Below are 25,177 nucleotides of genomic sequence, written 5' to 3' on the forward strand. Positions count from 1 at the left end.
CTCCAATTCCCACAGAGTCCCACAGACACTCTGAAAATCCATCCGCCGCCGCCCCCGAAATCGAAAAATTCCAATCGAATGACAACGTTTTTTGTCTTCTTTTCATTCTCATGCTTGACTGAAAAAGAAAAAGAAAACAACATTCTTTCTCACTCCATTCTCCTTCTTTTTGATAGAGAAATGCTCCCTTTTTTTGGAATTTTCAAGAAAATTGAAGGTTTTCAGTCGAATAATATATCATTTTCTGCGAGATTATCAAATTTTAGACTAAATTTAGGCTAAAATTAGTGAAATTAGTTATTTTTCGCCTGAAAACTCTCTGTTGCAACAATTTTAAATATGTTAGTTTTCGAGTTTTTGGCTTTGAGACGTCCCGGAGCCGATTTCTAGACGGAAAATCGGATTTTTCGCATTTTTCAATGGAAAACACCGATTTTAAGCTGTTTTCTCAAAAAAAATCGGGGTTTTTTCCCATTTTTTAAGGGAAAATCCGATTTTTTTCAGAATTGAGGGTTTTCTACATTTATATTTGATTCAAATCAAGCTCTTTTTCCTGGTTTTCTGCCGAATAGCTTAAAAATGACAAGTTTCGTCTTTATAGGTTAAAAACTCAAATTAATTTCAGCACATTTCAAACCGAAAAGTGCCTAATAAGTGCAAAATTTCCTTGAAAATACTTATAAAACTGTCAGTTTTCATATACTTTTGAATTGAATTCCGTTCCTTTTGCTAATTTTCCATCGAAAAACTGAGTATTTTGAGGCAAATTATAGAATTTTCAACTAAATATTGATGAAATCACACATTCTTCCGTGTTTTTGAGCATGGAAATACTAATTTTGCCTATTTTAATCGATTTCTCTTTTTTCTGAGCTGAAAATGCATCGGTTGGACACGTTTGTCACCAATATTTTGTGAATTAGCCAAAAAATTCATCAAAAATAACATTTTTTCTTCATATTCGAGTTGGAAGAAACCACCATTTTCCGCAGAATTTTTGTTAAAGTTTGTCTTTTTTCACTCAAAATCTGTCAAAATTGGAAGCTTTCGTATAAAAGTGTCGAAAATAGGAACAATTTTAACATTCCAAACCAAAACGCGCCAAATTTCGTGATAAATTTATCAAAAATAACATTTTTCGTCCAATTTTGAGCTGAAAATCATGAAAAGTTATAAAAATACCTCTATATTCACATTATTATGAAAGAAACCACCATTTTTCGCAGAATTTTTTGTTAAATTTAGCTTTTTTCACTCAAAATCTGTCAAATTTGCAAATTTTTCAAAAATTTTCCCGTTTGTTTCCTTTTTCTGAGAAAAATTTTCTCAACTTTTTCTGTCTATAAATCACTGTTTCTCTTTTTTTCCGTTTCATGAATCGCTTTATTATCTTTTAATTATCTAATTTCTGCAATTTCATATTTATTTTCAGAAGACCAACACAACAACAAAAACACTCAAAAGCAGACAGCTCTTGTCCCCGTCGTTTTTGCCTGAATACGATCTGCATTGGCGGACGGCGGAAAGCTCACAAAATGGAGCAAAATGAGCTTCTTCAGCAGTTGGTTGATCCTAGATCACCGATTAATGTCGAGTGTTTGATGGTGAGTCGATTATCAGAGAGAGAGAGAGAGATTTTATTTTTCAGGCGAAAATTTCATAAAAATATACGAAATTTGTCAATTTTACAGTTATTTTGCTGATAGGAGACTTGTCATGGGCCGGGCCGTAATCAGAAATATTCTCGGCCCGGCCCGTTTTGAACCGAAATTTTTTGTTTTAAGAAAAAAATCCAGTTTTTAAATAAAATGAACGAATTTGATTCTTTTAGTCAAGCCTGTAATACGAAAACCGGGAATAAAAGTTAACAGGAATTGTTTTTAAAGATAAGGATGAGTACAGTTAATTAGTAATTACAGTATAATAAGAATTTGGTTAAATCCAACGATGTGATGTCACTTTTAAATGATCGGGATGATATATTCATACTTGCAAACCAGAGTTGTGCGGAATTCCGACTTCCGTTTCAGAAAAAATCACTTCCGCGCAACTCTGTTGCAAACTCAGCTCCCTTCAAACTCAATATTAATCTCCCGAAATTTTAGACTTTTCAATCATACTTGCAAGTCTCGAAACGGCCGGGCCGAAACTCGCTTTAAACAGAGTTTTATGAGTTGAAAAATATACCAAAATGTAGATCTCATCTCGACGAGTTCTATCTCCGTGACCTACTACGGACCGGGAAAAAGTGTTAAAAAAAACGCGAAAATGGCCAAAAAAGCCATTCTAGCCCGGCCCGCGGCACATTAACAAATAGCCAGACTTGCAAAATATCGGCCCGGCCCGGCTCGGGCCGGTAGAGAAAGTTGCCGGCCCGGCCCGGCCCGGTCGGCCCGGAGTCAAAAAATGAGCACAACTTTTTCACAAAATTTTTCGAAATTTTTTGAAATTTTCGTCAAAAATAGTCAAAAATCCTATGTAAACTTGAGTTTTATCGATATGTAAAAACATAGTCGAAAATTCGACTTTTTTGCGAAAAAAACAAAAAATTCAAATTTTCAAATTTTTGTACTGTGACCCGGGCCGACCGGGCCGGGCCGGTGAAAATTCTCAAATCGGCCCGGCCCGGCCCGGCCCGGCCCGGCCCGTTGCAAGTATGCAAATAGCCACTCGGCCCGTGTTATATCAGTGACATAGAACTCGTCGAGATCTACATTTTGGTATATTTTTCAGCTCGTAATATTCATTTTGACGCGAGTTACGAGCCGGCCGTTTCGACCCGGTTTGCAAGTATGGTTTAAATAGAGTTTTATGAGTTCAAAAATATACTAAACTGTAGGGCTCCGGGACATTTCGCAGCCAGACGTTTCGCAACCATGAGATCCACAGCCTGAATTCTCCCGTTAGAGAAGTCAATAAGAACATTTTTTTGTAGTTTTGATAAAAGGGACCACGACAAATTTCGTCCATAAAACCAATAAAAAAATGTCTGTTGAAAACAGCTGATAACTGTTTTTTCTCGTAGAAGTGGCGGGTTTTGTCATTTTCTGCACCTTCTAACTTTTTGGTTGTAGGTCTAGTTCTACGAGAATAACAATATTCAGTTTTTTTTCGGTTTTCTGTGCAAATTTCTCGTGGTCCCTTCTATCAAAATTACAAAAAATGTTCTAATTGACTTCTCTAACAATAAATCGGAAAAAGTCAAATTATCACTGAGAAAACGGGAGCATTGAGGCTGTGGAGCTCACGGCTGCGAAATGACCCGGAGCCAACTGTAGATATCTGCGAGTTCTATGTCTATGACCAACTACAGACCAGATGGCTATTCGTTAATGTGCCGCCCGGGCCGCGAGACATTAAAAAGTAGCCATCTGGTCCCAAGTTGGTCATAGACATAGAACTCGAAAAGAAGTTCATTTTTGTAGATCTCTGCGAATTCTATGTCACTGACCTACTATATTTTCATTTGCAGGATACCATGTTGGCAGTCGTCGCAGATTGCAAAATTCCAGTGCTGATGCGAATGAAACCAATTGACAATTTCGTTAATCGATGTGAGAGTTTTCACTGTTTTTTTTTCGATTTTTGGGTGTTTGAATTGCACTTTTTCTCTCGCATGACTTCCTGTGATTTTTAGTCTGGAAATTCAGAAAAAAAACGAATTTCCAGACTCTTGAATCATGTGTGCTTCCTTATGTACAGTGGTTTGTGATTTTCAGTCTGAAAATTTCAGATGACGAAGTGGCGCAGAAGCTTATCAAGATGCGGATGAAAGTATCGGATTTCAAATTGTTGAAAGTGATCGGACGAGGCGCATTCGGAGAAGTTCATTTGGTTAGACAAAAGAGAACAATAAGGTTTATGCGATGAAGACGTTGAGTAAGGATGATATGGTTCGTTTTATTCAAGTTTTTAATATTGTAATTGTCTGAAAATCGATGTTGTGGTGCTCTTTCTGACCGATTTTTTGAGTTTTTCAGTGGTTTTTACATAGAAATTTGCTTGAGATCGTGTATTTTTGAGTAGTTTTTTAAATCTGGCGTGCCTTTGGCGCATTTGTATTCTACAATTTGTGAATTTCATATGAGTATCGCTTGTTTTGAGTTTTAAATTCGTAATTTCGTATGGCTGGCGCACCTTGGACGCGTTTTCAACCAACTGGCGTGTCGTTGGCGCGTTTCTAAAAGTTGATTTGATGTGTCTGGCGTGCCCTAGACGCGTTTCATTCTGAAATGCGGGATTTTTGGTTGTCTGGCGTGCTCGAGACGCGCATTTGATGATTGGAACGATTTTCAGCGTTTTTGACTCAGAAATTGTCTGAAAATTGCTGCTAGATGTCGTAAAATGTAGATTTTTGTGAAAAATGTGGTATTTTCTGAGCTTTTTGTTTTTTTCCTGAATGATTTCACTGAAAAATTGCATTTTTAGCTGAAAAAACTAAAATTTTAGGTCTCAAAGTGTATCATGTATATTTTCAGCTATCAGAGACTCATTTCTTGACTGAAAATATGAAATTTTAGTGTAAAAATCACAAAATTTATTACATCTTGCATCTGAAATTCCACTTTTTAGAATGATAGTTGAAAATGTCCATTTCAGGCCGGAAATTCCCGATTTTCCAGTGGAATTTTTCTATATTTTCATAGCGATTTTATCTGAAATTACTTGAATTTCCATCAATAATACATTTTTGATATTTTTTGAGGAAAAAAGAAGTTTCAGCTCGAAAATTGTCTACTTTTGGTCAGAATTTGAGCCGGAAACTATTCAATGCTCGAAATGTAAATGATTTCAATCCGGAAAACCCGAAAAACAACATGGTTTTCTGATAATTTTAGAACTGAAAATGTTAAAATCTAGCTGAAAATTCAAGAAAAGCACTCAAAATCATCTATTTTTAGCGATTTTCAGCTTTTCAGAGTTTTCATCTTAAAATTCTCCAAAACCCTCCGTTTTTTTCAGATAAAACGTGCCGACTCGGCGTTCTACTGGGAGGAACGATACATCATGGCTCACGCTAATAGTGAATGGATCGTAAAACTGGCATACGCATTCCAAGATCAACGTCATCTCTATATGGTGATGGATTACATGCCAGGAGGAGATCTCGTCAATCTGATGACGTCATACGAAGTTTCAGAGAAATGGACGAGATTCTATACGGCGGAGTTGGTGGAGGCTCTGGCCGTCTTACATCAAATGGGATATATTCATCGAGACGTGAAACCGGATAATATGTTAATTTCTCACAGTGGACACATCAAACTAGCCGATTTTGGAACTTGTGTGAAAATGAATGCGAATGGAGTGGTTAGATGCTCGACGGCAGTCGGCACTCCAGATTACATATCTCCAGAAGTTTTGAGAAATCAGGGACAAGATTCAGAATTCGGAAAAGAAGTCGACTGGTGGTCCGTCGGAGTGTTCATCTATGAAATGCTCGTCGGTGAGACGCCGTTCTATGCGGAGGCTCTTGTGTCAACATATACGAATATTATGAATCATAAAACTAGTCTCAAATTCCCCGATGAGCCATTGATATCGACACAGGCGAAGGATATCATTAAGAAATTCTTGTCAGCTGCGCCGGAACGACTCGGAAAGAATAGTGTCGATGAGATTCGCAGTCACAAGTTCTTTCAGAATGATGAATGGACTTTTGACACGTTGAGAGATGGTGAGTTTGAGAATGAAGAATATGGGAGTCTAATTCTGGAAAAATGATCTAAAAATGATTGAAAATTGGATATTTTCGGGCTTTCTGGCGAAATTTCGATATCTGGCGTGTCTTTGGCGCGTTTTTATAGTGAAAAATAGGTTTTGTTCAAAATTTGGGAGCTGGCGTGTCTTTGGCGCGTTTTTTAGTGGAAAATTTCGGATTTTAGCTAGATTTTGATATCTGGCGTGTCTTTTGCGCGTTTTTTAGTGGAAAATTTCGGATTTTAGCTAGATTTTGATATCTGGCGTGTATTTGGCGCGTTTTTTAGTGGAAAATTTCGGATTTTAGCTAGATTTTGATATCTGGCGTGTCTTTGGCGCGTTTTTAGTGGAAAATTTCGGATTTTAGCTAGATTTTGATATCTGGCGTGTCTTTGGCGCGTTTTTAGTGGAAAATTTCGGTTTTTAGCTAGATTTTGATATCTGGCGTGTCTGTGGCGCGTTTTTTAGTGGAAAATTTCGGTTTTTAGCTAGATTTTGATATCTGGCGTGTCTGTGGCGCGTTTTTTTGTGGAAAATTTCGGTTTTTAGCTAGATTTTGATATCTGGCGTGTCTTTGGCGCGTTTTTAGTGGAAAATTTCGGTTTTTAGCTAGATTTTGATATCTGGCGTGTCTGTGGTGCGTTTTTTAGTGGTGGATGGGTTTTTGACACGCTGAGTGATGGTGAGAATGGAGAAATTCTGAAAAAATGACCTAAGAATTATTAAAAATAGAGATTTTTGGGTAAAATTTCTAAAATTCGAAATTTTTTCGGTTTTGAGTGAATCTGGGGTGTCTTTGGCGCTTTTTTAGTCTAAATTTACGTGTTTCGGCCGAAATTTCTAAGCTGGGGAGTTTATAGCGCGGTTTAAGAGAAATTTCGATAACTGGCGTGTCTTTGGCGCGTTTTTATAGTGGAAAAAGAGGTTTTTGGTTGAAATATCGAATCTTGAATTTGAATGAAAACTGTAAGTAATTCAAGAACAGACTCACAGAAACCTGTTTTCGAGTAGAAAATTTGAAAAAAAATCACGAAAAATCAAAAATTAACTATTTTTGTTACCTATTTTTCGAAAATTTCAGTAGAAATTTCCGAAAATTATCTGAAATTATCTGAAAATTTTTCGTCCAGATCCATATGTCTTCATATTCATTATTTTCAGCCACTCCTCCAATCATTCCATCATTGAAATCCGACGACGATACGACTCATTTCGAGGAGATTGAAACGAGAGACAGAGACAATGCTGGGGATTTTCAGTTGCCGAAGACATTCAACGGAAATCAACTTCCATTCATTGGATTCACCTATTCGAATGAGTATTCTCCAGTGAAATGTCTCCTTCAGAATATGGGCGGAGCTTCGAAACTTGAGACAATTCAAGAGGAAACGATTGTAGAGAAACAGTCACTTCTCACAAATGGAACTCATATCGTCAAGACTGGAATTCCAGATGAACAATATGAGGAAGTTGTGATGGAATTGGATATGAAGAAGAGAGAAATGGAGATGTTGAAGGAGAGCATCGCTCGGAATGAGATTAGAGCAAAACTCATTGAAACAGAGAAGAATTCGTGAGTTTTTGGAGGAAATATTGGAGAAAAACGGAAAAATTTGATTGAAAACGCTGAAAATCTGCTGAAAATTGTAAAAATTTGAGATTTTTGGTACAAATCGAAGAGAATTTTAATTTATAGCCTAAATATTGGCATTTTCATTTAAAAACTTGCATTTCCGACCTCAAAATCCGCAATTCTCACCCGAAAATCGAGATTTTAAGCTCGAAATTCATAATTTTCAGCCCAAAAATATTATTTAAAGTTTAAAATTTGAGATTTTCAGTTGAAAATCTTTTTTCCAATGGGAAATTGAAATCTTAGGCTCAAAAATATGAAATTTGATCGAAAAATGTCATTTTTTGCAAAATCGTGATTTTCAGCCAAATAGTGACGATTGGAGCTCAAAAATAGTAATTTTCGTCCGAAAAAACCATTAGTTTGAACCAAAAAATAGCGATTTATAGCCAAAAAATTGGGTTTTTTACCTCAGAAATCGTATTTTCGCTCTGAAAATCGTATTTTTGACTAGAAAATTGAGATTTTAAGATTAAAATTCATCATTTTCAGTACAAAAATGTCATTTCTAGCTTAAAAATTGAGATTTTCAGTCCAGAAGCATTTTTTTTTGATTACAAATTCGAGTTTTTAGATCAATTATGCTCTGGGATAAAAAAAGGGCTAGGATATCAATTTTTTGGCAGAAAAATTCAGATTTCCAGCAAAAATCGCGGAGTTTCAACGATTTTCCGACCATAAGTCTATCTGAAACAGATTCGACTGAAAATGAGCCAAAAGAGCAAAAAACTGCGAATTTTGGACCAAAACAGTAGGAACTTGACTAGAAGTCACTTTCCCGTTTATAGACGACTAGAATTTGGAATTTTTGAATCTTTGTGCTGAAAATGCCTTTTTTTAACAGAAAAATACATCGAAGGAGCTGAAAATGCTAGTTTTCAAGCAAAAAAACGAAATTTTCAGGATAAAATTCTTGTGGATATTGCGAAAATCAGTCAAAAATCCATTAAAAACAGCAAGATCCAGCAAATATTGCCGAGAAATACTCTAAAACTATCCAAATGTTGCTAGCATCTAGTCTCAAATTCTCTCATTTTCAGCCTGACCACAAAAATCGCCGAACTCGAACGGGAGCTGCGTGAGAACAAGGACAAACTGCGTCACGGTGCGGATTCAGATGTGAAAGTGAACGAGTTGTCAGTGGAATTACGAATGTCGAAAGAGTATAATGTGGAGATGGAGAACGAGTTGGCGAAATTCCGTGATAAATGCGAACAGTTGAAAGAGGATTTGAGGAAGAAAGCGGGCGAATTGGCACAGGAAAAGAATGAGACGCAGAGAGCGATTCAGCAGAAGAAGAATGTGGATGAAGTGGTGGCTGAATTGAAGAGAGATTATGAGTTGCTTCAGACGAGAGAGGCTGAGAAGGCGTCACTTTTGAAGAAGGCGTTGGATGAGAGGAAGGAGAATGGAGCATATCAACAGAGTGTTGCGAAGGCGACAGATGCCGAATGGGAGAGGAAAATGCAGTATTATGAGAAGCAGTTGGAGCAGGCGTCTGATGATCGGAAGCGGGAGGAGCAGAAACGGACGGCGGCGGAGTTTGATCAGAGTCGAGTGGCGAGAAAATTGGCTGGAATTGAGACGAATTATGAGTTACTGCAGAATGATTATAAGGCGTTGAAAGAGGCGAAAAAGGATTTGGAACGAGATTTGGTGGAGGTGCATGCGGAGAAACGGCGGCTGGAAATCCGTGTGGAGCAACTTATGGATAGTCGGAATACTGATGAACGGGTGCTCTCGCTGTGTCAAGATGAGTTGGTTGAGAGTCAGGAGGAAGCGAAATATAAGGAGGATGGATTGAGAGGGAAGTTGGATGGAATCAGAAATGAGCTGGAGAATGAGAGAATGAAGGCGCAGACGTTAGAGGAGAACCTCCTTGTGGCGGATAAAGAACGAGGAATGTTGAAGATGGAGGTGCAGGAACTCATGCATCGACATAAATGGGAGATGTCGAATAAGGATCAGACGATGAAGCATATTGAGAATCAACTCGAGGAGCTCAAAGAGCAATCGAGACTCGAGGCGACGGAGGAGGAGTCGAATGATAAGAAGACGATTGCTGATTTGAATAAGAAGTTGGAATTGGAGAGGGCGCATAAGAAGGCGGTTATAAATAAGTTGGAGGAGGAGATGGCGAAACGGCAACCGTTGAAAAAGGGTGATAAGGGAGTCACGAAGTCGGCGTTGATTAAGAAGGAGAGGGAGATTGTGAGTTTATGGATTGAAGAGAAGGGGAAGAGAAAAAAAGATGAGAATCGCTAAAAATCAGACTTGTCAAAAATCGGGCCGGTCCGGGCTGGAAATTTGCTCGGCCCGGATTCAAAAATGGGTACCCATTTTTTACCGATTTTTTTGGAAATTTTTCAAAAAAATAGAGTAAAAATGCTTAAATTATTGTACACATTCACATTTTTCTTCATCATTGAATTTTTATTCGAAAACTATACTTTTTTCGAAAAATTTCAAAAAATTTCCAAAAAAAATTCAGAAACTCAGAATTTTTTCAAAAAATGTTTCGAAACGGGCCGAGCCGAAAATTTTCCTGATTTTGACCCGGCCCGGCCCGGCCCGTGACAAGTCTGCTAAAAATAAGAGAATCCGCAAATTTTAAACGTTCTTCCCAGTAGAACGCTGAGTCGGCACGTTTTATCTGAAAAAAATGGACGATTTTGGAGGATTTTAGGATGAAAACACTGAAAATTCAACCTAAAAAGCTGAAAATCGCTTAAAAATAGATGATTTTGACTGCTTTTCTTGGGTTTTCAGCTAAAATCGAGAGAGTGTGTCTGGGTCTCTCCATTTCGCACACTCTTTCTCGTCGCATTTTCAAATTTCAGCTGAAAATGCGAGGCGCTCAACGCCACCCGGGCACCTACCTGGCCCGAAGGCCCGGCTTCAAAAAATGACCAATTTTTTCCACATTTTTTTCCGAAATTTTTTCAATTTTTCATCGAAAATGAGTCTATTTTGGACTATTTTTCTGAATTTCTTCTAATTCTGAACCATACTCGAAAATTTGACTTTTTCGCGAAAAAAATCAAAAAAAATCAAAAAATTTCAAAAAATTTGAAATGTTGACTTTCGCGCCGATTTGCCCGGGCCTTCGGGCCGGGCCGGTCCCTGATTTCGCTGACAAGGGTCGGGCCTTGACAACTATGACGAAAATGCTTTTTGATGTCGGAATGATTGAGGGAGTGGCTGAAAATACATTATGGGGGCATCTGGATGGATGGACAGACAGATAGACGCCTTTGGGGGTCGAAACTTGGAAAAATCGGATTTCAGCTCGAAATTATGATGAAAATCGCCAAATTCTCTCATTTTTCAGTTAGTTTTACCTAGAAACTAGTGATCTTTGAAGTCTGTAGGTCTGTCTGGAGGTCCGGATGTCCACTATTGGTTTAATTTAGCCAAAAAGTTCATTTTTTCCCTATTTTTCGAAAAATTTTGATCCAAAATCTCAAAAGAAAAACTTTTTTTGAAGAAAAATTCAAAAAATGTCCGAAAAATGAGTTTTCCGGAGGCAAAAATCTTGAATCTCCATGAAAACTGTAAGTATTTCTAGAATAGACCCATCAGAATGCTTTTTTTGAGACAAAATCAGGCAAAAAAATTCAGAAAAATCACTATTCGATACATTTTGGTAGCCCCACTCCTCTTTTTACCCATACTTTTGATTCTGAAAAAGCGAGAAATTGATCATTTCTGTTTGAAAAAGCAGACTTGCAACGGGCCGGGCCGGGCCGGAATGAAAATTTCCAGGGCCCGGCCCGGCCCGGTCGGCCCGGAAGTTCAGTACTGAAAAAAATTCAAATTTTTTTTTTCGAAAATTTCCAGATTTTTTTGAAAAATATTTCTTAAAAACAATTTTTTGTAGGTTTCGAAGGTTTTTGAAAAATATACTTCAGGAAAAATATGAAACATTTTCAGAAAATAAATTTTTGGAAAAAAAATTGTAGTGAAAAAAGTTCAAAAATTCAAATCCGGGCCCACCGGGCCGGGCCGGGCCGGCGGGCCGGCCCGGAATCTTGCAAGTCTGTGAAAAAGGGGCGGAGCCTATGAACTATAATAGACTCCGCCCCTTTCCAGGGAATTCACTAACGGAAAAAGCTGAAAATTAAGAGTTTCTGTGAAAAAGGGGCGGAGCCTGTGAACTCTTTTTCTCGGGGAAATTGCTATCGAAACGGTGACAATACGAATGACTTTGAGAGAAAATGGGCGGAGCTTTGGTTCAAATTCAGCAAAGAATTTGATTGATATGCTCCGCTCCTTTCTGAGAGAATCTGAAAGTGGGTGGAGCTTATTCGGAATTTTGGAGTTTTAGCTACCTTCTTTTCTAGAGAGAAAATCCCCAAATTATGATAGAGTGGTCTAAAAAGTATTTCAATTTAAAGTCCGTGTCGCAGGCCAGTCGCTAGCCTGTATCATAGTTGTACGGAATGAGATTTTTCGAAATCCGGAATACGGTGGCGAAATAAAGAATTCCGGAATTTTGGAATCCGGAAAAAATTCAAATAACCGGAATGAAAATTTTCATTTTCCGGAATTCCGGAACCCGGAACCGAAATGTCAAAAAAACCCGGAATTCCGGAACCCGGAATTTCCGGAATCCGGAATCCGGACAACTATGACCTGTATCTTTTCTCTGTTCCTCGGGTTCTATCTCTCTCCATTAAGAAGGTTAATTATCATCTGTCCTCCTGCGGGAGTGTAAACAACCTCGGACCCCTTTACATTCGGCATTATATTATACATTCACTGATGGAAGATGGTGACCAGAAGTCTCTCTCTTTCTTATTCCGGCCAAAGATTGCAATCTACATCCAATGTACAGTATAAATACTGCGACTTTTGCAGTTTCCAGTTGAAAATGGTCAACTTTATTTATTAAAATCTCAAAATCTTCTCTATTTTCAGATGAGTCTCCAACAAGAGAAGGATGTGATGACGAAACGAATCACCACTTTGTACAATGAAATCGAGAGACAAGCCGAACACTTCAACATTCAAATTCAAGATATGCAACAAATGTGTGAAGCACTTCAAGACGAACTCAGAGAATACAAAGAGGACTATCCGAATAGACATTCGGTGAATCGATATGAGGATAAACGGTCACTTGATTCGAGAGAAGGAATTCCGACGTCGTTGAGTCATCAGAGTATTCAATTGGATGGATGGTTATCCCTTAGGGATATGACCAAGAAATCCAGAAAGCCAAAGGTGAGGGGTTTTCGGTGGAAATGAGTGGGAAATGACTGAAAATTCGCGTTTTTTCAATCAAAATTAGACTTTTTGAGTGAAAAATGAACTTTTTTGATAATTTTCAGTCTAAAAAATGTTTTAAACAATAAAATGAAACCAAGGGTAGGTTCCTACTGAAAATATGTTTTTAAAGCGTAAAAACACTGACAATTCCGATTTTTAAGAACTTTTTCAGTGAAAAATTATGTTTTTGATCCGATTTTCAATCTGAAAATTGGATTTTCGGCTTTATTGCAGAAGGGCTGAAATTTCAGAGATTATGGAAACTTGTCTTAAAAACACAGATTTTCTGTCTCCCTAATATAAATCATATATCTTCCCTAAAAAAGGCGGAACAATCGCACTTTTCACGTCAAAATTAATCGGAATTTCATGGAAAAAAACGAGTTTTGAACCTATTTTGATTCAAAAATCTGGAATTTCAGCTTTATCACCATATAAATGAGGTGAAATTGCTGAAAATTTCAGTCCTACATCATCTGAATCTTCTTATTTCAGTGGACAAGTTTCTTTGTGATTCTCAACGAGTACGCCTTCACAATTCACTACGATGAGAAACACTCGAGTAGCATCGTTTTGACTATCGAAGCCGGTGCGATGGCTCATGTTCGACACGTCACTGCCGCCGATTTGAGAAATGTTGATGATAATCAATTGCCGAAGATCTTCCATGTGAGTTAGACTCTCTAGAATTGACTTTTTCCAGAAATTTTGAGCCAAAATTGTCAATTTTTACTACATTTTCCCTATTTTTCGAGCAAAATTCACGAAAAATCTACTTTCCAACTAAAAATTAATCTGAAAAATTGTGCATTTCCACCAAAAAATCCACTTTTTGTCACGAAAAAAAGCTTCAAAAGCTCTAAAAACCGCCCCAGGATTACTGTAACCATCGTAATCCCGCTAAAACCCACAATTTCGCTTTCGAGAAAATCCCAATAAAAGTCAGTGAAAACTGCGAAAAATCTTCACGGAAAAAAAATCTTCCTTAGTTTTGGTATTCAAAATAGTCTGAATGCTGAATTTTACGCTTCCAGAAAATTTGAGTAAAAAACTAGATTTTTCTAAATTTTCTCTTTTTTCGAGAAAAATTCACCGAAAAATCCACTTTTGGTCACGAAAAATCGCTCCAAAAGCTCCAAAAACCGCCCCAGGATTACTGTAACCATCGTAATTCCCACAATTTCTCAATAGGGCGCACTTACACCTCTTCATATTCTTCCCCCTTCGAAACTCTCTCTCAGGGCTCAATTCCTGCTTTTCCTACACAATTTTTTTCTATTTGTCATTTCACGCGGGTGTAAATGCGCTCCATTGAGAGATTTTGGGTTTTGAGCGGATTTTTGAGGGTTACTGTAGTTTTAGGGGTGTTTTTGATGGTTTTTGAGCGATTTTCAACGGATTTTTCTCATTTTTTTCCGAATTCCCTCAACTTCCAATTTTCAGATAATGTACGACGACACGTCATCAAACTCATCTCGTCACGCCTCCAACTCGGACTTATCAATGATTGAATCACAACGTGAAGAGTCATGGAAACGACACGATTTCCAGGAGCTCTCCTACCATACGAGAACTCATTGCGATGATTGTGGAAAGAAGTTGTCGGATTTCATTCGGCCGACGCCCGCTTTCGAATGCAAGAATTGCCATTTTAAGACGCATAAGGAACACGTCGCTCAGGGAACCATTCCAATGTGTAGATGTGAGTTTTTGGAAGGTTTCAGATGAAATGTTGGTGAAAAAATGAACAAAATTCATGATTATCAGAGCAAATTTCTGTTAAAAATCATTGAAAATTAACAAAATTGATCACTGCTGACCGCATTTTTCGTTGTTGTGTTTCTAGGCCACAGATAGTTCTTCCACGTCCTCTCTGGTGAATTTTACCTTGTTTTAGAAAAAGAAAAAAGAATGCAAAAAAGATTTACGCACTGGGGGGATCGAACCCCGGTTGGTCGAAGTGGGACATGTTCTGTCGAAATTTCCACTCGGCCAATTGGACCCTTTTTTCAGAATATTGAAAAATTGTGTTTTTCAGAGGTTTTAGTGGTTTCTAAGTGTTTTGAGCATAGTTTTAGTGGTTTTTGATGAATTGTGTTGATAAAAGGAAGCAGTTGAAAAAAGTTATTATTAAAAAACTTAAAGAGCAGCCGGGGAAGAACTTTTCGGGGCCTAGAAACACCCTAGAAGCCAGTAGTGACCATTTTGAGCATTTTCGGGCTGAAAATTCGGTTTTAAAGAGGTTTTGAGCATTTTGAAACATATTCTCAGTTTTCCGAAAAGTCTGGCCTAAAATTCCAAAATTAGGCCAGGAGACTCAAAAATTCGAATTCAGTGTGAAAAGAGCTTTGAAAAGAGTATAATATCGAGAAATGAGTTGGTGGCCTAGAAATCCAAATTTTGAAAAAGTTAGTCCCCCGGCCAATTTTCGTTTGTTTTTGCTGTTCTTCGGCGATTTTTCACTAGTTTTGGGTTTTTTCGCGGTTGTTTTTCGGTTCTTTCCCATAAACTCACCGAAAATTCACTATTTGTCATGAAAAATCGCTCCAAAAGCTCTAAAAACCGTCTCACGATTACTGTAACCATAGTTTTTCAGAATTTTTTGAGTAAAAAGATAATGTTCTCAATGTTTTGGCAGAAAGAGAGCTTAATTTTTCCAATTTTGACTCAAAAATACTTTGCATTTATCACTCATCCTCCCCCTATTCAAAAAAACGCATTTTCCAGTCACCGGTCTGTCCCGCGAGCTGGTTCTAATGGCTCCACAAGTTGACGTCTGTGTCAAATGGGTCTCCCAATTGCGTCGCTTTATCGATGCCTCCCGTCAACCGGCTGTCTCAGTCTCACGTGTCTCTTCACGTCGTCACGCCGGTGGTCCCGGTTCGTCGACGTCTTCTTCCATTCATCAGTGATTCTGGATTCTTTTTTTGCTTTATTCTTGTCTATAATTAATGTTTTTTTCTCATTATTTCGAATCAATTTTCTCTTTTTTCCCCCTTATCTTGTGTGTATTTCCCTCTGATTCCCTCTGATTTCGAATGATTTCCCTTTCCAAAGTTCAACCTCTTTTTTCTCTGCTTTTTCTTCGCCACTGTTTTCTATTTTCTCCCAGTTTTGTCATTTCACGCGGGTGTAAACGCGCTCCGTTGAGAGATTTTGGGTCTTGAGCGGATTTTTGAGGGTTACTGTAGTTTTGGGAGATTTTTTGATCGGTTTTGAGCGGTTTTAAGAGCGAATATAGTGAATTTCTCTTGAAAAACGCGAAAAAATCGGAAAAATCGGTGAAAACTGCAAAAAATCTGGTTTCCTTCGATTTTTACGGATTTTTACAGTTTTTTAACTTCAAAAAGTCTGTAATAACGCTGAGTTGATGACTTTTTCCAGGAAATTTGAGCCAAATTTCACGAAAAATCTGTTTTTTCTCATTTTGAGTGATTTGTGCTGAAAAATTGGCTTTTTCAGTTTTTTTTCCCAAAAACTCACCGAAAATTCACTTTTTTTTACCAAAAAATCGCTCCAAAACCACTCATAAACCGCCCCAGGATTACTGTAACTACCGTAATTCCCACATTTTCTCAATAGAGCGCACTTACACCTCTTCGAATTCTTTCCCCTCCGAAATCTATCTCTCAGGGCTCAATTCCTGCTTTTCCCACAACATTTTTTAATTTTTTGAAGATTTTTCTCATTTTTTCCGAGAAAATTCTCCATTTTTTGTGACCAATTCGTTGCGTATCATCACTCATCTCTTTGCGTGTTTCCACTTCTTTTTCTTGTTTTCACTTTTCGTTTTTTCTCTTATCCCTCCCACTTCCCACCACAACGCTTACGGATCCGAACTCTGCAATGATTCCCTTCATTTTTATGTTTATTATGGCTAAAAAGTGTGTTCTATTGAAAATTCCACGAAAAATGAGCTCAAAATCAGGTTTTTAGCTCAATTTTCAGCTTTTTCGGTAGAGCGCGATTGCTACATTGCCGTCCCCCCTACCTGTACAGTCATTTCCCGTAAGAAAATTCGAAAAAGATTGTATTCTCTTTTTGTCCCTTTTCAGATATCATTTCGAAGTAATAATGTGTTAATTGAATTCTTTTGTGCGGTGTTTGAAAACTAGTGAGATAAATGGTTTTGCACTGATTTTCAGAGAGAGTTTTTTCAAAAAAAGAGAAAATTGCTGATTTTTTCGAGTTTTTCTGAAAAAATTACAGAAATTACAGATTTTTAACTCTAAAATGTTCGGATCTCTCGCTTTTTGCTCAAAAATTCGAAAAAAAAATCAGATATCTGCGAAAATTCAGTTTCTGGGTCATTTTTAATCGAAATTTGCTATTTTTCCAGTAGAATTTGCTGAATTTTATCCTTTTTTGAAGCTTTTCAACTCTTTTTTTTTGAATAAGCAAAAAATTTTCCATATTTTTTAAGGGAGTCACGAAGTCGGCGTTGATTAAGAAGGAGAGAGAGATTGTGAGTTTATGGATTGAAGAGAAGGGGAAGAGAAAAAAAGATGAGAATCGCTAAAAATCAGACTTGTCAAAAATCGGGCCGGTCCGGGCTGGAAATTTGCTCGGCCCGGATTCAAAAATGGGTACCCATTTTTTACCGATTTTTTTGGAAATTTTTCAAAAAAATAGAGTAAAAATGCTTAAATTATTGTACACATTCACATTTTTCTTCATCATTGAATTTTTATTCGAAAACTATACTTTTTTCGAAAAATTTCAAAAAATTTCCAAAAAAAATTCAGAAACTCAGAATTTTTTCAAAAAATGTTTCGAAACGGGCCGAGCCGAAAATTTTCCTGATTTTGACCCGGCCCGGCCCGGCCCGTGACAAGTCTGCTAAAAATAAGAGAATCCGCAAATTTTAAACGTTCTTCCCAGTAGAACGCTGAGTCGGCACGTTTTATCTGAAAAAAATGGACGATTTTGGAGGATTTTAGGATGAAAACACTGAAAATTCAACCTAAAAAGCTGAAAATCGCTTAAAAATAGATGATTTTGACTGCTTTTCTTGGGTTTTCAGCTAAAATCGAGAGAGTGTGTCTGGGTCTCTCCATTTCGCACACTCTTTCTCGTCGCATTTTCAAATTTCAGCTGAAAATGCGAGGCGCTCAACGCCACCCGGGCACCTACCTGGCCCGAAGGCCCGGCTTCAAAAAATGACCAATTTTTTCCACATTTTTTTCCGAAATTTTTTCAATTTTTCATCGAAAATGAGTCCATTTTGGACTATTTTTCTGAATTTCTTCTAGTTCTGAACCATACTCGAAAATTTGACTTTTTCGCGAAAAAAATCAAAAAAAATCAAAAAATTTCAAAAAATTTGAAATGTTGACTTTCGCGCCGATTTGCCCGGGCCTTCGGGCCGGTCCCTGATTTCGCTGACAAGGGTCGGGCCTTGACAACTATGACGAAAATGCTTTTTGATGTCGGAATGATTGAGGGAGTGGCTGAAAATACATTATGGGGGCATCTGGATGGATGGACAGACAGATAGACGCCTTTGGGGGTCGAAACTTGGAAAAATCGGATTTCAGCCCGAAATTATGATGAAAATCGCCAAATTCTCTCATTTTTCAGTTAGTTTTACCTAGAAACTAGTGATCTTTGAAGTCTGTAGGTCTGTCTGGAGGTCCGGATGTCCACTATTGGTTTAATTTAGCCAAAAAGTTCATTTTTTCCCTATTTTTTGAAAAATTTTGATCCAAAATCTCAAAAGAAAAACTTTTTTTGAAGAAAAATTCAAAAAATGTCCGAAAAATGAGTTTTCCGGAGGCAAAAATCTTGAATCTCTATGAAAACTGTAAGTATTTCTAGAATAGACCCATCAGAATGCTTTTTTTGAGACAAAATCAGGCAAAAAATTTCAGAAAAATCACTATTCGATACATTTTGGTAGCCCCACTCCTCTTTTTACCCATACTTTTGATTCTGAAAAAGCGAATAATTGATGATTTCTGTTTGAAAAAGCAGACTTGCAACGGGCCGGGCCGGGCCGGAATGAAAATTTCCAGGGCCCGGCCCGGCCCGGTCGGCCCGGAAGTTCAGTACTGAAAAAAATTCAAATTTTTTTTTTCGAAAATTTCCAGATTTTTTTGAAAAATATTTCTTAAAAACAATTTTTTGTAGGTTTCGAAGGTTTTTGAAAAATATACTTCAGGAAAAATATGAAACATTTTCAGAAAATAAATTTTTGGAAAAAAAATTGTAGTGAAAAAAGTTCAAAAATTCAAATCCGGGCCCACCGGGCCGGGCCGGGCCGGCGGGCCGGTCCGGAATCTTGCAAGTCTGTGAAAAAGGGGCGGAGCCTATGAACTATAATAGACTCCGCCCTTTTCCAGGGAATTCACTAACGGAAAAAGCTGAAAATTAAGAGTTTCTGTGAAAAAGGGGCGGAGCCTGTGAACTCTTTTTCTCGGGGAAATTGCTATCGAAACGGTGACAATACGAATGACTTTGAGAGAAAATGGGCGGAGCTTTGGTTCAAATTCAGCAAAGAATTTGATTGATATGCTCCGCTCCTTTCTGAGAGAATCTGAAAGTGGGTGGAGCTTATTCGGAATTTTGGAGTTTTAGCTACCTTCTTTTCTAGAGAGAAAATCCCCAAATTATGATAGAGTGGTCTAAAAAGTATTTCAATTTAAAGTCCGTGTCGCAGGCCAGTCGCTAGCCTGTATCATAGTTGTACGGAATGAGATTTTTCGAAATCCGGAATACGGTGGCGAAATAAAGAATTCCGGAATTTTGGAATCCGGAAAAAATTCAAATAACCGGAATGAAAATTTTCATTTTCCGGAATTCCGGAACCCGGAACCGAAATGTCAAAAAAAACCCGGAATTCCGGAACCCGGAATTTCCGGAATCCGGAATCCGGACAACTATGACCTGTATCTTTTCTCTGTTCCTCGGGTTCTATCTCTCTCCATTAAGAAGGTTAATTATCATCTGTCCTCCTGCGGGAGTGTAAACAACCTCGGACCCCTTTACATTCGGCATTATATTATACATTCACTGATGGAAGATGGTGACCAGAAGTCTCTCTCTTTCTTATTCCGGCCAAAGATTGCAATCTACATCCAATGTACAGTATAAATACTGCGACTTTTGCAGTTTCCAGTTGAAAATGGTCAACTTTATTTATTAAAATCTCAAAATCTTCTCTATTTTCAGATGAGTCTCCAACAAGAGAAGGATGTGATGACGAAACGAATCACCACTTTGTACAATGAAATCGAGAGACAAGCCGAACACTTCAACATTCAAATTCAAGATATGCAACAAATGTGTGAAGCACTTCAAGACGAACTCAGAGAATACAAAGAGGACTATCCGAATAGACATTCGGTGAATCGATATGAGGATAAACGGTCACTTGATTCGAGAGAAGGAATTCCGACGTCGTTGAGTCATCAGAGTATTCAATTGGATGGATGGTTATCCCTTAGGGATATGACCAAGAAATCCAGAAAGCCAAAGGTGAGGGGTTTTCGGTGGAAATGAGTGGGAAATGACTGAAAATTCGCGTTTTTTTCAATCAAAATTAGACTTTTGAGTGAAAAATGAACTTTTTTGATAATTTTCAGTCTAAAAAATGTTTTAAACAATAAAATGAAACCAAGGGTAGGTTCCTACTGAAAATATGTTTTTAAAGCGTAAAAACACTGACAATTCCGATTTTTAAGAACTTTTTCAGTGAAAATTATGTTTTTGATCCGATTTTCAATCTGAAAATTGGATTTTCGGCTTTATTGCAGAAGGGCTGAAATTTCAGAGATTATGGAAACTTGTCTTAAAAACACAGATTTTCTGTCTCCCTAATATAAATCATATATCTTCCCTAAAAAAGGCGGAACAATCGCACTTTTCACGTCAAAATTAATCGGAAATTCATGGAAAAAACGAGTTTTGAACCTATTTTGATTCAAAAATCTGGAATTTCAGCTTTATCACCATATAAATGAGATGAAATTGCTGAAAATTTCAGTCCTACATCATCTGAATCTTCTTATTTCAGTGGACAAGTTTCTTTGTGATTCTCAACGAGTACGCCTTCACAATTCACTACGATGAGAAACACTCGAGTAGCATCGTTTTGACTATCGAAGCCGGTGCGATGGCTCATGTTCGACACGTCACTGCCGCCGATTTGAGAAATGTTGATGATAATCAATTGCCGAAGATCTTCCATGTGAGTTAGACTCTCTAGAATTGACTTTTTCCAGAAATTTTGAGCCAAAATTGTCAATTTTTACTACATTTTCCCTATTTTTCGAGCAAAATTCACGAAAAATCTACTTTCCAACTAAAAATTAATCTGAAAAATTGTGCATTTCCACCAAAAAATCCACTTTTTGTCACGAAAAAAAGCTTCAAAAGCTCTAAAAACCGCCCCAGGATTACTGTAACCATCGTAATCCCGCTAAAACCCACAATTTCGCTTTCGAGAAAATCCCAATAAAAGTCAGTGAAAACTGCGAAAAATCTTCACGGAAAAAAAAATCTTCCTTAGTTTTGGTATTCAAAATAGTCTGAATGCTGAATTTTACGCTTCCAGAAAATTTGAGTAAAAAACTAGATTTTTCTAAATTTTCTCTTTTTTCGAGAAAAATTCACCGAAAAATCCACTTTTGGTCACGAAAAATCGCTCCAAAAGCTCCAAAAAACCGCCCCAGGATTACTGTAACCATCGTAATTCCCACAATTTCTCAATAGGGCGCACTTACACCTCTTCATATTCTTCCCCCTTCGAAACTCTCTCTCAGGGCTCAATTCCTGCTTTTCCTACACAATTTTTTTCTATTTGTCATTTCACGCGGGTGTAAATGCGCTCCATTGAGAGATTTTGGGTTTTGAGCGGATTTTTGAGGGTTACTGTAGTTTTAGGGGTGTTTTTGATGGTTTTTGAGCGATTTTCAACGGATTTTTCTCATTTTTTTTCCGAATTCCCTCAACTTCCAATTTTCAGATAATGTACGACGACACGTCATCAAACTCATCTCGTCACGCCTCCAACTCGGACTTATCAATGATTGAATCACAACGTGAAGAGTCATGGAAACGACACGATTTCCAGGAGCTCTCCTACCATACGAGAACTCATTGCGATGATTGTGGAAAGAAGTTGTCGGATTTCATTCGGCCGACGCCCGCTTTCGAATGCAAGAATTGCCATTTTAAGACGCATAAGGAACACGTCGCTCAGGGAACCATTCCAATGTGTAGATGTGAGTTTTTGGAAGGTTTCAGATGAAATGTTGGTGAAAAAATGAACAAAATTCATGATTATCAGAGCAAATTTCTGTTAAAAATCATTGAAAATTAACAAAATTGATCACTGCTGACCGCATTTTTCGTTGTTGTGTTTCTAGGCCACAGATAGTTCTTCCACGTCCTCTCTGGTGAATCTTACCTTGTTTTAGAAAAAGAAAAAAGAATGCAAAAAAGATTTACGCACTGGGGGGATCGAACCCCGGTTGGTCGAAGTGGGACATGTTCTGTCGAAATTTCCACTCGGCCAATTGGACCCTTTTTTCAGAATATTGAAAAATTGTGTTTTTCAGAGGTTTTAGTGGTTTCTAAGTGTTTTGAGCATAGTTTTAGTGGTTTTTGATGAATTGTGTTGATAAAAGGAAGCAGTTGAAAAAAGTTATTATTAAAAACTTAAAGAGCAGCCGGGGAAGAACTTTTCGGGGCCTAGAAACACCCTAGAAGCCAGTAGTGACCATTTTGAGCATTTTCGGGCTGAAAATTCGGTTTTAAAGAGGTTTTGAGCATTTTGAAACATATTCTCAGTTTTCCGAAAAGTCTGGCCTAAAATTCCAAAATTAGGCCAGGAGACTCAAAAATTCGAATTCAGTGTGAAAAGAGCTTTGAAAAGAGTATAATATCGAGAAATGAGTTGGTGGCCTAGAAATCCAAATTTTGAAAAAGTTAGTCCCCCGGCCAATTTTCGTTTGTTTTTGCTGTTCTTCGGCGATTTTTCACTAGTTTTGGGTTTTTTCGCGGTTGTTTTTCGGTTCTTTCCCATAAACTCACCGAAAATTCACTTTTTGTCATGAAAAATCGCTCCAAAAGCTCTAAAAACCGTCTCACGATTACTGTAACCATAGTTTTTTCAGAATTTTTTGAGTAAAAAGATAATGTTCTCAATGTTTTGGCAGAAAGAGAGCTTAATTTTTCCAATTTTGACTCAAAAATACTTTGCATTTATCACTCATCCTCCCCCTATTCAAAAAAACGCATTTTCCAGTCACCGGTCTGTCCCGCGAGCTGGTTCTAATGGCTCCACAAGTTGACGTCTGTGTCAAATGGGTCTCCCAATTGCGTCGCTTCATCGATGCCTCCCGTCAACCGGCTGTCTCAGTCTCACGTGTCTCTTCACGTCGTCACGCCGGTGGTCCCGGTTCGTCGACGTCTTCTTCCATTCATCAGTGATTCTGGATTCTTTTTTTTTGCTTTATTCTTGTCTATAATTAGTGTTTTTTTCTCATTATTTCGAATCAATTTTCTCTTTTTCCCCCTTATCTTGTGTTTATTTCCCTCTGATTCCCTCTGATTTCGAATGATTTCCCTTTCCAAAGTTCAACCTCTTTTTTCTCTGCTTTTTCTTCGCCACTGTTTTCTATTTTCTCCCCGTTTTGTCATTTCACGCGGGTGTAAACGCGCTCCGTTGAGAGATTTTGGGTCTTGAGCGGATTTTTGAGGGTTACTGTAGTTTTGGGAGATTTTTTGATCGGTTTTGAGCGGTTTTAAGAGCGAATATAGTGAATTTCTCTTGAAAAACGCGAAAAAATCGGAAAAATCGGTGAAAACTGCAAAAAATCTGGTTTCCTTCGATTTTTACGGATTTTTACAGTTTTTTAACTTCAAAAAGTCTGTAATAACGCTGAGTTGATGACTTTTTCCAGGAAATTTGAGCCAAATTTCACGAAAAATCTGTTTTTCTCATTTTGAGTGATTTGTGCTGAAAAATTGGCTTTTTCAGTTTTTTTTCCCAAAAACTCACCGAAAATTCACTTTTTTTTACCAAAAAATCGCTCCAAAACCACTCATAAACCGCCCCAGGATTACTGTAACTACCGTAATTCCCACATTTTCTCAATAGAGCGCACTTACACCTCTTCGAATTCTTTCCCCTCCGAAATCTATCTCTCAGGGCTCAATTCCTGCTTTTCCCACAACATTTTTTAATTTTTTGAAGATTTTTCTCATTTTTTCCGAGAAAATTCTCCATTTTTTGTGACCAATTCGTTGCGTATCATCACTCATCTCTTTGCGTGTTTTCACTTCTTTTTCTTGTTTTCACTTTTCGTTTTTTCTCTTATCCCTCCCACTTCCCACCACAACGCTTACGGATCCGAACTCTGCAATGATTCCCTTCATTTTTATGTTTATTATGGCTAAAAAGTGTGTTCTATTGAAAATTCCACGAAAAATGAGCTCAAAATCAGGTTTTTAGCTCAATTTTCAGCTTTTTCGGTAGAGCGCGATTGCTACATTGCCGTCCCCCTACCTGTACAGTCATTTCCCGTAAGAAAATTCGAAAAAGATTGTATTCTCTTTTTGTCCCTTTTCAGATATCATTTCGAAGTAATAATGTGTTAATTGAATTCTTTTTGTGCGGTGTTTGAAAACTAGTGAGATAAATGGTTTTGCACTGATTTTCAGAGAGAGTTTTTTCAAAAAAAGAGAAAATTGCTGATTTTTTCGAGTTTTTCTGAAAAAATTACAGAAATTACAGATTTTTAACTCTAAAATGTTCGGATCTCTCGCTTTTTGCTCAAAAATTCGAAAAAAAATCAGATATCTGCGAAAATTCAGTTTCTGGGTCATTTTTAATCGAAATTTGCTATTTTTCCAGTAGAATTTGCTGAATTTTATCCTTTTTTGAAGCTTTTCAACTCTTTTTTTTTGAATAAGCAAAAAATTTTCCATATTTTTTTTCAAAGGAAATCGGAAAAAAACTTCAAAAAATTATTTTTTGTCGATTTTTTGAATTTGTTATCATAAAAATAACAAACAAATCGTTTTTTTCAAATAAAAATCCAGATATTTCTGAGTTTATAATGCCAAAATTCGATGCTTTTCAGTTTTTTCTCAAGAATTCGCTTAAAAATACAACAAACTCTACTAAAACTCAGTTTCTAGGTGTTTTTTTCATCAGAATTTTCAATTTTTCAGTGAAATCTCGCTAAAATCGCTTTTTAATTGTTTTTAGAAGCTTTTTACGCTGAAAATTCCAATTTTTCCGCTGAATAATGCAATTTCGCAATGGAGCGCGTTTGCATTACCACATGAAAACTCGCCGTTTCCCACTCAAAATCCATCATTTTCTTTGCTTTTTTCAGTGAAAATTGTTGAAATTCAATGAAAAATTAGTTTTCTATAAATAATAACAAAAAATGCATTGAAAATAAGAGAAAAACCCTTAAAAATGGGGGAGAAGAAGTTTAAGCTGTTTTTGATAGATTTTCTGCATATTTTCTCGCTCTGAAATTGTAAAAATACTCAAAAGTTCTAGAAAATCAATAAAATGATATATTTTCAGAGAAAAGTCCAATCTTTGGGACGGAA

The 25,177-nt window shown here is 37.3% G+C and overlaps 2 protein-coding genes across 2 annotated transcripts; both read left to right on the forward strand.

Moving 5' to 3' along the window:
* Positions 1-1,535: 1,535 nt before the first annotated feature.
* On the forward strand, positions 1,536-15,516 carry GCK72_002973 (uncharacterized protein; the record flags this gene model as incomplete). Its single annotated transcript, XM_053723725.1, has 10 exons — positions 1,536-1,604; positions 3,473-3,554; positions 3,734-3,834; positions 4,963-5,677; positions 6,862-7,273; positions 8,374-9,544; positions 12,254-12,559; positions 13,100-13,273; positions 14,048-14,306; positions 15,332-15,516. 10 exons carry the CDS (start codon positions 1,536-1,538, stop codon positions 15,514-15,516), a joined length of 3,474 nt encoding a protein of 1,157 aa, XP_053592370.1.
* Positions 15,517-18,398: 2,882 nt separating this feature from the next.
* GCK72_002974 (uncharacterized protein) lies at positions 18,399-23,038 on the forward strand (the record flags this gene model as incomplete). The annotated part of the gene is made up of 5 exons (XM_053723726.1): positions 18,399-18,407; positions 19,775-20,080; positions 20,619-20,792; positions 21,570-21,828; positions 22,854-23,038. 5 exons carry the CDS (start codon positions 18,399-18,401, stop codon positions 23,036-23,038), a joined length of 933 nt encoding a protein of 310 aa, XP_053592371.1.
* Positions 23,039-25,177: the final 2,139 nt, after the last annotated feature.

This window comes from Caenorhabditis remanei, chromosome I (genome assembly GCF_010183535.1).
Source record: "Caenorhabditis remanei strain PX506 chromosome I, whole genome shotgun sequence".
Lineage (NCBI taxonomy): Eukaryota > Metazoa > Nematoda > Chromadorea > Rhabditida > Rhabditidae > Caenorhabditis > Caenorhabditis remanei.